Source organism: Hakea prostrata, chromosome 5 (assembly GCF_041222555.1).
Source record: "Hakea prostrata isolate BN-2017 chromosome 5, UWA_Hpros_2, whole genome shotgun sequence".
In the NCBI taxonomy this organism is placed as follows: Eukaryota; Viridiplantae; Streptophyta; class Magnoliopsida; order Proteales; family Proteaceae; genus Hakea; species Hakea prostrata.
Window position 1 is genome coordinate 46,302,995 of NC_142604.1, and position 16,998 is coordinate 46,319,992.

The 16,998-nt window shown below is 37.4% G+C and overlaps 1 protein-coding gene across 1 annotated transcript; it reads left to right on the plus strand.

Moving 5' to 3' along the window:
• Positions 1-687: 687 nt before the first annotated feature.
• LOC149016145 (putative disease resistance protein RGA4) lies at positions 688-16,143 on the plus strand. Its single transcript, XM_089157267.1, has 9 exons — positions 688-767; positions 7,610-11,331; positions 11,886-12,089; positions 12,223-12,433; positions 12,574-12,829; positions 13,224-13,363; positions 14,895-15,054; positions 15,149-15,202; positions 15,559-16,143. Exons 1-2 carry the CDS (start codon positions 740-742, stop codon positions 11,302-11,304), a joined length of 3,723 nt encoding a protein of 1,240 aa, XP_089013393.1. The 5' UTR covers positions 688-739; the 3' UTR covers positions 11,305-11,331; positions 11,886-12,089; positions 12,223-12,433; positions 12,574-12,829; positions 13,224-13,363; positions 14,895-15,054; positions 15,149-15,202; positions 15,559-16,143.
• The last annotated feature ends 855 nt before the right edge of the window (positions 16,144-16,998 follow it).

Genomic DNA, 16,998 nt, shown 5'->3' on the forward strand with positions numbered 1-16,998 from the left:
CCACAAGCACCACCAAGTCAGTGCTAGTTTAGTAAAATCCAAGCCCAAGTTTTGGGAAGGTAGGAAGGGGAAGGTGTGGAGGGACAGAAGACCTCTTTGCTCTGTGTCTATATATGAAGCTGCCGCCACTGTGGTAGAAGCACATCTACCATTTATTCTTAGTCAAAAAAAATTCTCCTCTTTGGTTGTTGGCAAGCATGAATGCTTGGCCCATTGCCACTCCGCGGGTTGTAGGGACTGTTAAGTACTCATCTTCCATGAATTGTTTGCTTGCATTCTTTAATGAAGTCTCTTTACCAAAAAGAAGAAGGGGGAAAAAATTATGGTGTTTCTTGTAGTTCTAGAGTACATACATCTTGTAATTCTCATGGCAATGAGGAATGCTTGCTAAAGACTATGGAGTATAACAATTATTCTTCTTTGATGGCACGAGTGATTGATTTACTCCATCAAGTATCTTTATATCTTTTAGCAAAACGAGTCATGATACATTCAATTCTCTACTTTAACTACACGGACAAGTAATGAATATTGGAAAGCCATTTCTTTGGATGTGCTTTACTTTAATTATTCTTTTCTTATAACCAAACTTAAAGAATTGCTTGCTGCTTCTTTAGCTTTATTCTTTCTTTGTGTCTCTACAAGGAAAGGTTGAAATATATGCATCCATCATCTGCCTGGGATAGTGTTGTAACTTGTGTCTTCTTCTGAGGTTTTCGTTCTTGTTCACCTAGAAAGGATGGCTCTGAAAGGTTATTATGAAGCTGGTAATTAAAGACTTGTTCAATCTCTTCCATTGTCGATAATTTTTTGCAATTTAATTATATATGTTTAATATCCTGAGTTCTTGATGAATTAGATTACAATATTTTTGTGTATGTCTATAATTTTGATAATTTTCTTATTGCAATTTTCTAACCTAGGTATATCTCTTATTGTAATATTCTGATTTAAGTAAATATTATTGTAATCTTCTATTTAAGGTTTTTTCCCCCCTTATTATAATTGTTTATTATAGGCAAATCTCTCATTTATTGTAATATTCTATTCTAAGTTGGTCATTCTCGTTTTGAAGAAAGTCTATCTCTCATTCATGAATTTATATGCGTCAGTTTCTTATTAATAAACATAGTAATATCCAACCAAATCTAAACTTAACATACTATCAGCCTTACATTTGATCATGTCTTCTTCCTCATTGCAACCAAACCTTCATTCTCAACAACTACTGTAGCAGTTGCTAATCCATCTTCTCCTTATTTTGTTCATAATTCACATCCACATCCTAATTCTAAAGTTCCCCAAGATCGAATCCTAATCCTAAACTTTCCCAAGTCCAAATCCTAATCCTAAAACTTTCTCGAGTTTGAATCCTAATTCTAAGCTTCATTCCTTCTTCTAAATAAGTACACCTTAGACCAACACCCCCATTCTCTCGATGCTAAACCTAAACTTTTTCTTTGGTAGAATGCTAAACCTAAACCATGAACTCTAAAACTTGATTCAAATCTCTCTACCAAAGCCTAAATCTAAAATTTTAAACCCCAAACACAAAATCTTAAATCTCAAATCCTAAATTGAAAATTCAAAATATAAATCCTAAATCCTGTACTCAATCCTAAACCCTAAATTCAAAATTTTAAATCCTAAACCCTACTCTTCGGTCCAATCAAGATTGCTTCATTTGAGCAGCTTCCTAATTTAATTGCCTTGTCTCTTGATCGTGTGTCGTTCCATCATCTTCAATCCAAGCTAGGCATTCATGATCTTCATGCTCCACCTTGAAGGGGAATATTATGATATTAGTATGTATATCTTGCAGTTTTGTTAGGGTGCATACTGTAATTTTGTAATTTAGGTATCTCTCTTTTTGTAATCTTCTAATTTAAGTAGATCTCTTTACCAAAAAAAAAAAAAAAAACAAATTTAAGTAGATCTTAGTGTAATCGTCTATTATAGGCATTTCTCTTATTGTAATTTTTTTATTCTAGTATATTGTAATATTCCATTCTAGGTGGGGGAGGGGGGGCATTGCATATAGTCATAGACCCCTTTGATCTACTTACAGTTACATATACTACCTTTGAAAATTTTAATTATGAATACCCTCTCGTAGTTAAATATTAAAATTAAATGATGATATTATCACTAAACAAGTATTGGAATACAAAATTTACCCTTTATTATAAAAATATTTTTTACAATACCATTTTGCCCTCATCCCTCTATTCTATTCTCTCTCTTCTCTTGACCTTTTTTTTTTAATTTTTTTTTTGGGGAGAAAAGGAGACTTTATATTAATAGAAATAAATAGAATACAAACAATAATACAGGATTAAGGATTAGGTTCTAAAGAACCTACGACCCTGTCGCTCTTCTACAACATATTGAGAGAGCTGAGCAGGCAAAGAGAGAGGATCCAACAAAATTTCTTGGTCCGACGTTGCCAATCCGGCTAAAAAATCTGCGCACCTATTAGTCTCTCTTCTCTTGACTTCTCCACTCCGATGTCAACAACCTCTTCCTTGCTCTTTGGCAGTCCACCTCGAATCCGGATCATCACCCCCGACGGGGAGCACTCTGTGCCCCCCGACGGTTTTTCCACCACAAAAATGGTGGGGCCCACCTCTGAAAAATATTTAAAAAAAAAAAAAAAAAAACACTCCCATCACCACCCCTAGGCCCCCCTGTTTTTTGTGGTGGTAAAGTGCTCCCCGACGGGGTCGCTGATCCGGATTCGTCCACCTCTAGTCTCCAGATCTTTCCCACCCTCCCCTCTCCCTGTCCCATCCTCCTTTGCTCTTTGAATATTTAGCCATCGGTAGGTCACAGTCCCTAGTTTTTCTATTTAAAGGCATGTAGGTTTTCAGTTTTTTTCATCATGCCCAACCCTTGAAAATCCTCCCAAAACCACCCTCTCCAACATTGAATCAGGTTTGAAGTTCCTCATGGCAGACTTGAGCTCAACATAGCTGAAAATTCTCAACTTGTTTGTGTTTGGTATGTGCAAGACATGATTATTTGCAAACAATTCATCCACGCTTGCATAGGGAGAGAATCAGCTCTGATTAGCGATACTGCTCGAAAACCCACTGTCACTATTGGTGCTATTGTTTGATGCAAATGTTCCAGAAAACAAGAAAAGAGAAATCCACTATCATTTTAAGTTACAAGTCCACAAATAGAAATTGTGTTTTTTAAATTGGGTGTGTGAAATTTGAGAAAACAAGCACCCATTTGTGATAGCAATCAAATTTTAAAAATGTAAAATTCAAACACTAAAAAGTGGAGAAACCCATCTACAAATGAGGAAACCCAAAGCTCGATCAAAAGTTTCCAACACCTCAAAAAACACAAATAATTCATGAACTTAAAAGCTCTGATTGTGCTTGAGCTACGGTTCTCTCTCTCTCTCTCTAGTGAGAGAGAGTTAATTAACTAAAGAGAAATAAAAGCAAAGAAAGACACTTAAACCTGGGGAGCAAAGGAGGATGGGACAGAGATGAGGGAGAGTGGGGAAGATTTAGAGAGTAGAGATGGATTTCTTGAGTAGCAACGCAGAATTGACGTCTTCAATTCTTTTAAATCCTAAACCTCCTTCCTCTTTCGGCCTGCAACAACGATTCCAAGAAATCAATTTTAGTTGTTTTTTCTTAGTTGGATTCCCAACCAAAACCTTTGGCACTAGGAGTCAATTTGACGGCATATATTTTTAGGGAACTGGAAGCACTGCATATGGTAAATAGACTGTGATTGGAGGATAGATTTGATCAAAATTTCCTTTCCTGTAAAAGAAAGGTTAGAAGCTTGCCACAATGCCATCTTAGTTGTCATTCTGAGAATGAATGTAGCTCCATTTTTTTGCAAGTTAATTTACTGTCCTTCCAAATCAGAAAACAATTCCATTGCTGCCTTGATTGCGAGGATATCTTCAGTTTTAGCTCTACAGAATAAGAAGGTATCATCGGCTAAGAAAAATGTGTGAGATTTCTGACGCTCTTCTTGCAACCTTGATCCCATGAAATAGGTTGAGATGCCGATATTTAGATAGCAATCTAGAGTTAAAAAAAAAAAAGTTACACCACTTGGGTAGGTAAGAATTATACCAGTAGAATAGATTGGGCTTCTCCCTTGTATATACGAACTAGAGTTAAAAAAGAAAAAGACTAAAAAAGAAGAAGAAGAAGCTACACCACTTGGGTAGGTAAGATTTACACCAATAGAATAGAATGGTCCTAAAGTAATTTACCCCCAATTATTCTTACTTTTTGGCCAGGGGTCCATAGGCCCAAGGGATCTTATTAGGCGAGTGTTGTTAATGTGGTGGTGCCTATGGTGCCCAAATTTGGATGGTTGTCACATGGTTTCCGTTAAATCTTACTTGCTCAAAACATTAAAAATGAAAACAAATTTTTTGTTTCACTTAAGTTGATTATATGTGCACATGGTGTTTTGAGCAGTTGATATTTAATTGCAACGCTAGGCACCACAGGCACAACCATGTTTGCGCTAGCTTAGCAAAATCCAGGCCCAAGCGATGGGAAGGGAAGGTTTGGAGGGACAAAATTAAGACCTCTTTAGTCTGCATCTACATACGAAGTTGTCACCACTACGTTAGAAGCACATCTACTATTTATTTTTAGTCAAAAATATTTCTCCTCTTTGGTCATGGGCTGGGCAAGTACAAATGCTTGGCATTGTAGGAACTATTTAAGTGCTCCTCTTCTATGAGTTGTTTGCTTGCTTTCTTTAATGAACTCTTTTTACCCAACAACCCCCCACCCCCCTCAAAAAAAAAAAAAAAAAAAAAAAAAAAAAAAGAGAAGGAAGAATATGGTGTTTCTTGTAGGTCTAGGGTAGATAGATGTTGTATTTCTCATGGCAATAAGGATTGTACGTTAAAGACCATAGAGCATATAGCAATTCTTCTTCTTTGATGGTAAGAGTGTTTGATTTACTCCATCATGTATCTTTGTATCTTTTAGCAACATGACTCATGATACATTAAATTCTCTTCTTTAACTACAATGGAAAGTCTATTCTTTGGATGTACTTTACTTTAATTATTATTTTTTGGTTACACTAAACGGGGTCAATGACCCAAGAAGAGCACTAAGAACGACAAGAAATATGATCCGCCATGAGAATCTCCTCCAAAGCTGAGGGAGCATTCTGAATGAACATCGAAGAACACTCAGGACTAGGTGTCATTTTAGACATCCAATCGGCAACCTTATTTGCGTCACGTCCCACGTGACAACACCTAACGTAATCCACACCATCAAGCACCAAGCCAATCTCATCTATTAGCCTATCAAATCTACCCTGATCCACTCATCCAGAGTCCAAAAGATTCACAGCCTTCAAGGAGTGCGACTCCAAATGAAGAGGCATCAAACTCATTTCTTTAGCCACACACAGGCCAACCCAAATAGCTCTCAACTCCAACTCAAGAACACTCCCAGAGGGTACCCGTCTTGCAAACTCTCCCATTAATTGACCTTGTGAATTACGGAAAACACCTCCCACCATTCCATTTGCCGCCCTCTTACTCACAGCAGCATCGACATTTAATTTTATCCACCCAGCTGGTGGTGGACGCCACCTCCCTTTCACAACAGCACCTTTGATCCCTATAGTCCGAGGGCATGTGTCCCAAGCTTCCATCACAGATGCCTCATAATCTAAAGCCAACCTTCGCCCATTAACCGGCCTAATAAAGTCATGCTCATGCAAGTCTTTATTCCTCCAAAACCAGAGCAACGACATTGTGCAAGCAAAAATATTGAGAGTAATCCATTCCTCAAGATTAACACTGAAAAACCCCCCCTCTTTGTGCCTCCGATAACATCTCCCACCACACAGCTTTAGCAAAACCAGAATCTCTTAAAACATGTAGAGTATCTTCAACACCAACCATGCAAAAATTACACCTGTCATGTGAAGAAAGATGCAAGTATTTTAACCGAGTTTTAGTAAGGAGCCTACCATGAATTGCTAACCAGAGGAAATAGGAAATCCTCATAGGCACTTGAAGCTTCCAAACAACTTCCCATAGTCGATCATCTCTCACATTTCTCACCACTTGGCCATCTCCCGCTAGGATATCATAAGCTGACCGAAGAGTAAAAATGCCATCCTCCGTTGGCTTCCCAAAGAACCACATCGAACCTCCAATTTTCTTAGAACCAAACTTCAAGAATTGCTTGTTACTGCTGCTTTAACTTTATTCTTTCTTTGTGTCACAGCAAGGAAAGGTTGAAATATATACATTCATTGTTTGGCTTGAGAGAGTATTGTAACTTGTGTTTTCTTTTGAATTTACTGTTCTTGTTCACCCAGGAAGAATGGCTCTGAGAGGTTATTATGAAGCTAGTAATTAAAGAGTTGTTCAATTTCTTCCACTATCGATGATTTTCTGCAATTTAATTATACATGCTTAGTATCCTGGGTTCTTAATGAATTATATAACGATATTATTACGTATATCTCGCAGTTTTGATAATTTGCTTATTGTAATTTTCTAATCTAGGTATATGTCTTATTGTAATATTCTATTATAGGTTAATTATTTTCCATATGGGGAAAGTTTAACTCCCATTTGTGTATTTATATGTGTCAGTTTCTCACGAATAAACGTACCAATATTCAACCAAATCTAAACTTAACATGCTATTAGCCTAACATTCGATCATGTCTTCTTCCTCATGGCAACCAAACCTTCATCATCAACAACTGCTCTAGCAGTTGCTAATCCATCTTTTCCTTATTTTGTTCATAATTCCGAATCCTAATCCTTAACTTCATGAAGTTTGAATCCTAATCCTAAACTTTCGCAAGTCCAAATCCTAATCCTAAAACTTTCCCAAGTTTGAATCCTAATTCTAGACTTCATACCTTATTCTAAATCAGTACACCTTAGACCAACACCCCCATTCTCTCAATACTAAGTCTAAACTTTTTTCTTTGGTAGAATGCTAAATCTAAACCATGAACACTAAAACTTGATCCAAATCTCTCTACCAAAGCCTAAATCTAAAATCCTAAATCCCCAATTCAAAGTCTTAAATTTCAAATCCTAAACCATAAACTCAAAATCTAAATCCTAAATCCCAAACCCTAATCCAAAATCCAAAATCCTAAATCCTAAACCCTATTCTTTGGTCCAATCAAGATTGCTTCATTTGAGCGGCTTTCTGATTTATTTGGCATGCCTCTTGATCGTGCATCATTCCATCATCTTCACTCCAAGTTTGCATTGTTGATCTTCATGCTCCATCTTGAGGGGGAGTATTACGATTTTAATGTGTATATCTTGCAATTTCTGTAGTGTGCTTATTGTAATTTTCTAATCTAGGTATATTTGATCTTATTGTAATCCTCTAATCCAAGTAGATTTTATTGTAATCTTCTATTATAAGTATTCCTCTCACTGTAATTTTATATTCTAGGTTATTGTAATATTCTATTCTAGATAATCTACCCATAAAGAGAATTTCTATTCTAGGTAGGTTATTTCCCTTATATGTATCAAATTATTAATAAGAAACATATCAATATTCATCCAAATCTAAACTTGACAAATCATTTCTGCTTCTTATTTACATAGGAAAAATTACGATGAGAAATCATTATGCAGCTGGTAGACAACTTATTTCGGCACTGGGACAACGAGGAGCTGTTCAAGACGAGTATGCAAAGCTTCGAGGTATTGTAAGAGAAGCCAAAACAACGGCTATGGATTTAGAATGGCTGGTTTTGTTGAGAAACGGAGATGAAAAAGCGTCACAGTTGTGGGAAAGGATCACAACATTGAATTGCGAAGCTAACGACGCATTAGATGAGTTGTCATACGAAGCCATGAGAATTCATCAAATGGAGGAGGAGATCCAAATGTACTGCATGATGACCACAAAGGTTAGCATCAACTGCTCCTTGTCAATCCATCACCCGCTTTTACTTCTTAGCAAAATGTCCCTTAGAATCAAGGAGTTCCAACATACAATAGATGAGGTGAAAGGAGAAATGAAATCCCTCGATGCTACAAGTAGTACTCGGGTTGAGAACCATGAAAGCGACTCCTCACAAGTTGACTCTGAGATTCGTGATGTGGAAAACAAACAAGCAACTAGAGGACTTTGGATGGAAGGGAAAGGACTTGGGATGGAAGTGAAAAAGATTGCTGAAATGTTGGTTGATCAAAATAATGAAGAAAAGCTCTCTATCATCCCCATAATACTGGGATGGTGGGATTTCTCTGGGCATCTTACGGGAGTACATATGACGAGGTGGATCTTGGAATCAATAGAGGAAAATTTTGATCTGAGAATTTGTATTGATGTGGCTTCAGGTTTTGATGTGAAATGTATTGTAAAACAAATAATTGAAAAGTCAGTTGGAAGAAACATAGATTGTTCAAAAACTTGGGACAATTTACAGCATATGTTGGAAGAGATTTTGAGTAGTAAGAAGTTTATACTTGCGTTGTACAGTTCTACAACTTTTGTAGATCCAGATCAAGAAAAATGGGATAATTTTACAACTTTGTTAAGAGTTGGCTACAAAGGGAGCAAGATAATTATTGTAACAATAGATGAATATCAGAGTGATCGGGTCAAGACACTTGCTCCATATATTATAGAGAAACCAACAACACTAGAAGATAAATGGTCAGTGTTCTGCGAAGAAGCACCACTGATTATGACCAAAAAGCTTGAGAGAATAGGGAGGAAACTTGTTAAGGAATGCGGATATAGTCTTTTCATGTTAACAACTTTAGGTTACACACTGGGCTTCAAGACAAAAATGGAAGAATGGAGAACCATCCTTAATATTAGGAAATCACTGCATAGTCATCCTTATTCCACACTAGTGACTTGTTACCATGACATGGAGCCATTTCTGAGAAGATGCTTTGTATATAGTTACTTAAAATTTGGTTCAGGTTCTACAATTCAGAAGAAGAAATTGATTCAGTTGTGGATGGCAGAAGGTTTGTTGGAAGAAGCGGCAACATCGTCTTCTCAATTAGCAGAGGATGTAGGTGATGCATATGTTCGTTTGCTTGATGAAAGAGACTTCTTTCAATATGTCGAATCGGGTGAGTATTGCATAAAAATCTCAACTGGATTTGTAGAAACATTGCCATCTAGACATCTTTTTTTGGAAAAATCTTCTTCACCTCAGGGGTTGAGAGATCTACGTGTGCTAGAATGTACACATGTCAAAGAAGAGTACCCGTCATTCTCAATTATTGGGGAGAATAGGTTGAAGCACTTGAGGTATCTCGATCTTTCTTACGGTCGGTTTAAAGCATTGCCTGACTCCATTTGCAAACTCCACCATTTACAAACTCTCAAGCTGTTACACTGTAGATTTCTTCAAAGATTGCCTCAAGGAATGAGAAAACTGATCAACTTGAGGCATTTGGAAATTGAAAGAACTTTGCTGAACATTCCAAGAGGTTTAAGCCAACTGAGCAACCTTCAAACCCTAACTTGGTTCAAAATGGGCAACAAAGAAGATCATGCTGCTGCTGCTATTGAAGAGCTGGGATGTCTACAACAACTTGGTGGAAGTTTGGGCTTGATTGGCCTCAACAATGTGAAAGGCGGAGAAGATGCTAAAGCAGCAAAATTGAATGAGAAAAGCAGGCTCCAAGAGTTGACATTGGAATGGGAATCAGCTACTGGCGGTGACGAGGATAGCAAGAGACAACAAGACATTGTATTGGAGAAGCTCCAACCTCATCCAAATCTGTCACTTCTGAGGATACTTTTTTTCAGAGGCACCCAGTTCCCTACATGGTTATATAATAATAATCATCTCTCGATATTACGGGAACTCTGTATCTACTCATGTCACCATGTGAAGTCTTTAGATTTGACAGGTTTGAGATACCTTCGAAAACTACAGATTTCATATTGTGAAAACCTGGAGTATGCTGGAATCAAGGGTCTCATGTGGTTAGCGTTCTTAGAATTCAAGGGATGTGATAAGCTGAAATCCCTAATTGGAGGGAACCAGTCAGAAGTCGTTCGTGAAGAGCACATTCTTATCATGCTTACAAATTTGCGGATCGAAAGCTGTGATCATCTCACAAATTTGCCCGAAAAGGAGACGTTGCTCCTGAAATCACTGAAGTCATTGCATATACAAAGTTGCACGAATGAAATGGTTTTAATGGGGGGTGGCTTAAAAAACCTTACGTCAGTTCAAAACTTGCAGATAGAAGATTGTCCGGATCTAGAGTTGTTAGATGGCGGAAGACAGCTCGAATCCCTGCAAAATTTTTCAATTGGTGGATGCCCGAAGCTCAAGTTCTTATCAGAAGAGATGCAACACTGGAGAAAGCTGCGAACACTCACTATTTCTGCTTGTGCAAATTTAAGGAATCTTCCAAGGGGCATTGGTATGCTTACATCACTTGAGAAACTGGAGATCAGCGGATGTGATTGCTTAATCTTTTTTCCAGAAGAAATTCAAGAATTGAAGTCGTTGAAGACTCTGAAGATTGAGCAGTGTTCAGACTTGAGATCTATACCAACCGCCCTGTTAAAGCTCTCGTCGCTAGTATTTTTGGAAATTTCGAGTTGCAAAAGGTTGACGTCTTTGCCAGCTGGAGATTTGCAGGAGTTGACATCACTGGAGATTCTGAAGATAAAAGGCTGTGATGACATGGAAAAATTACCAGACGAAATGGGGAATCTCCCAATCCTTCGTGTGTTGGATATAAATGGTTATCCAAAACTAAAACTTCTTCCTGATGGCCTGGGAAATCTCAAGACCCTCAGTCGGCTAGAAATAAGTGATTGTTGTAACCTAAAGGCTCTAGCGACGACTCTCGGAGAACTCTCGTCGCTTCAATCTCTCTACATTCAGAGATGCCGTCGCTTGGCTTCATTCCCCGACAACCTATCCCACATGAAATCCTTACGGGTGCTATGGTTGATCGACTGTGCCAGTCTAGCAGATATCACCAGCGGGCTGCGATGCCTCTCATCACTTGAAAAGTTGACCATATGGGGATGTCATAAGCTTGTCAAGCTTCTGCCTCCGCCTGAGGGGATTCAACACATGAAATCGTTGAAAGAGCTTACCATTTCAAATTGTAAGAAATTAGAAATGCTGCCGAACGGATTGGAGAAGCTCTCGTCACTTAAGAAGCTGGTTGTTTGGGAATGCCCCGAATTGAAATCTTTAGAATTTGTGATACGTGAGCTGCGTTCGCGGGTAATAGAACTGGAGATAAGAAAGTGCCCCAAATTGAAACCTTTTCTGAAGGATGTGATCAATCCCCTGTAACATCGCTCATGCTGCTCCAGGCTGCAGGTTTGTTTTCTTCTACATTCTAATCATATCTTTCCTTTGAATTTTCATTTCCAACCAATGCTCGGCAAAATCTATCCAGTTTTAGTTAGCTGTTTATTTGTTTATTGTTGGAGTCTTGAACTCAATTGAGGTTGATTTGTTCTAAGACATTGGTGAATTCTTCTCTTATATTCAAGTACAAACATGGGTATTATTCTCCCTCCACGTTGCACCTGCTACTGTAACTTAGCTTTTAGCTCACTTGACTCACCGTATGGAACTCCAAATCCTACCCTCTCCAGCTTCCGTTCTACCTAGTTTTTGAAGAATCCACCTCCATACGAGGTTCTTTCTGTTTCGAACTGATGCATTTCCCAAATAAATTAAGGTATTTTCAACAAATATTACTTCCTATTAGTGTACTTCTCTGTCAATTCTTGTGAAGCTGCTACTGGATTTTCATTCAAAGATGAGTAGGATCAAACTTTAGCAGAGGGGATGGGAATAAATCATGGCTTCTCATCCTCTGGTTTCTCAGAAATGTTTGGTAATAATTAAGATCCCTTCCTTGGCAGGTTGGATACATTGACTTTTGTCTGACTATCAGAGTTGTCTGAATGCTGGATGAGTATTCTTTATTCAGCAACCTCCTTCTCAGGTCCAAATCTGATTTCTTTCCTTAACTGCTGCTCACCAAATCCAGCCCTCTTCTTGTGCTTGCCAGAATACACACGAGATATGAGGGGGCCTATCAGAGGGCATGTTATCACAGTGGCATTGTGAGGATCTTTTCCCCTATATTTATAGGGAAAATTTTCGTGTAACAATGTTGGTGGAAAAGAAGATGCAACTTGCTTTATTGTTGTTTGAATATAATCCTTTGTTTTTTTCTTTCTTTTTTCTTTTCTACAGGATGAATCTTGTCATTTGACATGCACAATGACTCGTGAAAAATACACAAGGATAAGCCACTTACATGTGTCAAAAATCCAGTTGATCGGTTACTTGAAAGAGCTATGGATTAAAACATGGGTACAATCAAGAGCAGATTACAACTTTCTACTTCTTTTCTTCACCACTCTTGTCTCTTTACTTACCAATTACCAAAAAGAGTTTGTAATATGTAAGTCTTTTTTACCTTTTCTTGCAGTTTTATAGACCTCCAAATATTTCGTCTTCCATATACACTATATAGCTTGCAATAGATTGCCTGCATTCCTTGTTGCATGCCTCCGACTGGCCCATTGCCTTCTGTTGTCGCAGATCTTGTAATTGCAACTGCATATTTTCAAAGGGATCTTGCCAGCTGGAACATTTAGTATTTACTCTTGACTTTTACTCAATATAAAGGCTCAGTCGAATCTTTATTAGTCATTCCTTTCCATGACATCTTCTCTTACAATTATCCTTCAGTCCTGTCAAAGGTGGTGTTGATGCAAAAGAGTTGTTCCACATGTATATTATTATCTGGATTCAAGATAAGCATCTTTCCTTGCTTGGATCATGCAAATTAGATTAGGTAAGATGTTTTTCCTTTGTATTATAAATATTACACTTTGACTTCTAACCAAACCGGAGGTACATGTAATGCTATCGGTACTTTTCTGCTTAAAGAATTTACTTCTCTAAAGAATTTACTTCTCTTGGGTTTTTCTTTTGTAATTGATGAAATTCACTTTGATTCTGAGGCAATTCATCGTGGCACTAAACATATCGGGCTGTTTTAGTTTTTGTGCCTTCTTTCTATTTGGAAGAATTGCACAAAAGTATAGGCCTGTTTTGGAACTATTCTTTCCAGTTTTATTATGTGTATGGAAGCATTTTATAACTGTTCTGTGGACAGTTTAAATGTGAAGCTATTAACTTATCCAGATTTTTATTTACTCTGTTCTCTTCAAAAATTTTCCTTGCAGATAAAATGTTCAGGTGTAAAAACTCTTAACACTCCAGGACTCCATTCGTTGATGATATGTATGACGGTTGAAGGAGACCATGAATGAATATGAGGTCATCATTTTTTAATGGCCAGAAAAATACCTTTGCTTTGGAAAGTGTAAGTCCAAATTTTTTCTCCTCTACATTGATACAATATGACAAATCTGAAGGGCATGAGCATGTGGATTTGGCCTTCCAATCTGGTCAATTTTTGTTTTGCTTGCTTACTCTTTTACTTTGTCTTTTACCATTACGGACCAAAAAAGAGGGGAAGAGAGAGACTGATTAGTGAGAGAGTGATTGTCTCTTTTATGTTTCAATTCTATGCTAGATCAAATGCTTTATCGGACTAGAATACTGTATGTTATTCTCATTTGATTACTTTATGTTAGAAGTGAGATTGCAAGAATTTAATTGATTAGTCAAATGTTTAATTGTGTAAAGGCAGTTGCGGATGTTGAGAAGTTGGGGGTAGAGACTTTGGACTAGAATACTGTATGTTATTCTCATTTGGTTACTTTTACCATTGAATGACACTCTTGACACCTAAGAAATTTGGCTTCAAGTATGTTCAGAAAATGGCTAAGCGTTCTGTAAACAGTTGTACTGTACCTGACAACATTAGCTGTTCTATCTTGAATTCTAGAGTCTCCCATATTATATGCATTTTCTGCCCTTAAAAACTGGCATCAACTTGCAGCTGGGAATCCTTTTGAATATCATGAAGATGATGCTTGATGTGTTGTGTTTTAGGATAGAGACATTCTTCAATCCCTGATGCTGCAAATGCTGTCTCTAGAGAACGGCTCAGTGAAGTGACTGTGATGCTGAGCAAGGTTTAAAGTATCCCACGATACCATACGATACTAGCCGATATGTATCTTTATTTGACCCAACCAATACAATACATCTTGGTACGTATCTCCATTAAATTACACTAAAATACATTAACCAGAGCGATACAATACTCGATACAAGACGATACATCTCTTAAAATCACCTGACCGATACGATACTCGATACCAATACTTTAAACCTTGATGCTGAGAGCCAAGTTCAAAAATTATATGCAAGCAGTTGTGGAGAAGCTTACAGAGAATGTAGATCCTCCTTTCAAGAGCTGTATACTTATTTTCAGCATTGTTTCTTCACTTTCTAGGTTTTTTGTTTTTTCCCCTCCTGACGGTTCTTTGTTATATAATCAACTTGTCATAGTTGAAACCATGATAGTTATTTAGGAAGTAGATCTTAGAAAAGATTTTTAACTTCTAAGCTACATAATACATAAACTCATTTTCATAGTTTTGCCATGTTGGACATAATGTGTCATTGCCCATGTACATGTCTAGAAATGAATAGCTTTGCTTTTAGGATCCTGATAAGGGTTTTGTGTTATTTGTCTCACCATGCTTATAACTATGTGAAGTTACGGTTGTACCTTGTCTGTAAGAGGGAATATTATCGTATTTATGAAATATACGAGGTAAAACAGCAAGGATACCTAATTTTTGGTGAAATATCAAGTGTCCACAAGTATGCATGGTTTGAGCTTGTCAAGAAATTACCACATTTCATTTCTTTCCACCCAGAATTGGTTCAATTATCTATTATTTTCTAATTGTGGTGATTTTGCTTCCTTGTATCTTCAGACAAGTGTTCGAAGATCATCCAAGACTTGAAAGAGACTGTGGTTGAATCAGATGTTAGGAGCAGAATGCAACCCCTGGAGGATCTGCTGACAAAGACAATAGATCACCTACACAATCTCTTTGAGACTCCTGTGCATGTAGCAATTTGTCGAGGCTATTGGTACCGAATGGGACATGTATATTTGAAGCTTTAGCATGAGGCTGTTCCATCTTTATACTGCTTAACATCTCAAATGCTCTCTCTTTTCTTGCAGGATATTCTGACAGGAAGGAAAACAGGACGTGGTACAAGGGGCATTGCAGTGGCTGTATGTTGTCTTTGACTTTTAAGTTCATACTAGTCTTTATATGTGGAAGAATGTGAGGAGTAAGGCAAATCAGAGAGTTCTAGGGAAAACCTTCTGGTAGGCTTTTACTATGAGTGATGTATGAATGAAAGTTGATGATAATTAGATCAATAGATCTAGAAAGTGGACCAGACAGCCAACCAAAATCAATCCTTTTGCGGTCAAAACTATCTGACTGAGCAGTCATTTGGTTTTCTTATAACATACAAAATGAGCAAGCCCACGAGACCCACATCAACAAATTGGTCAAATTCTTCGAATTTGTCTTGATAGGATGTTGTTGCCTTCAGTTGTATGACATGTTGTGGAATGTGCAGGTATTGGATGACACCTTTGCATCACAGATGCAACAGTTGCTTGGGAATGCACTTCAAGAGAAAGACCTAGTGCCTCCTAGATCAGTAATGGAGGTTAGATCGATGCTCTGCAAGGATGCTCCCAACCATAAGGACAGTAACTTCTACTATTACTTTTAGCAAGCATGTACATACACATTGGAAGAGCAATAGAGTTCAAATTCGTGGCTGAAGAACCCACAAAGGATATCTTTTTTGTCCTGTTGCAAGTGAAATAGAAAAAATTTATAGAGTTTAGCAACCTTTGCATCTATGTGTTTAACCACGCATCCCGGACAATGGTTTTGTCCAAGACTGTACAGAGATCAACTCGGCCCAAGTTGATACAAGGTAAAGCTTTTCTTGGGGTTTTACAACTATATAAATATAATGTAAAGTACTGAAGATAATCTATCAGCATTTTCTTCCCATCACATCTTGCAGTGATACCAACTTTGTAATTGTGACCTCTAGGCCACAAGTTGAATGTTTTTATGGTACCATAGAAATCATATTTAAGATTATTGCTCCAATATATCTTAGGTTTTTCCCTATGTTGGCCATATATGGATTAACCAAGAATTGTAAAGAGAATCAAGAGAAGGGACACACGAGATTGATGATGGAGTTCGGCTTAAAGCCCACGTCTCCGGATTCAAGACAGAGTTCAATCACTTTTTATATTAGAGTTGCAATTTCTTACAAATTTTGGAGAGAAAATGTACAGCAAAGAGAGAGCTCAAAGTAGTGATTCATTTGACCATGTCCTCACCTGAATCCAAACCAAATCACTGGAGAAACTCACCTCGAACAGCAGCAGCGGCAAAGAGTCTTGAAAACCTCCCATTCGCATGAGAGAAGAGAGTGAAGAGAACCCCAAAATGAAACTCAAACCCAAATGAACCGGGTTAGTTTGGTGCCGGCCCATGATAAGATCAAGCCATGCTAACCACGGTTCATTCTCAAGGGCTGAAATTACAGATTAGCCCATAACATGTAGGTGGTGGATCTGAATTCTATGATTTATATGCACCGTCTTCTTTACAAAGTAATTGGTTATTTTTTTGGGTAAATTCAACCTAATTATTAATGATTGTGTGGTAATGCTTATGTTTTGAAAGATATGTTTCTCAGTTCAAACATTCACATAAAAATATTTTTAAACCAGAAAATGGTATTTAGTGAATTTGTACCAAAACTCTTTATTCAAAGACAGAGGTTGAAATGGAGAGGTGCAGGTATTTGCTCTTCCTTTTTCTTTGTTTTTTCTTCTTTAGTTGAAAATTTTTTAAAAACATTTTTTTATCTAGAGTCAATTTTTTATTTTAAAGACATTTGAAAAATCAGGAAATAAGCTTTTTGGTATTTCAAAAGTTGGCACTAACAAAGGTGTATCTCTTTCTTTGGTATAAAAGTAGAAGA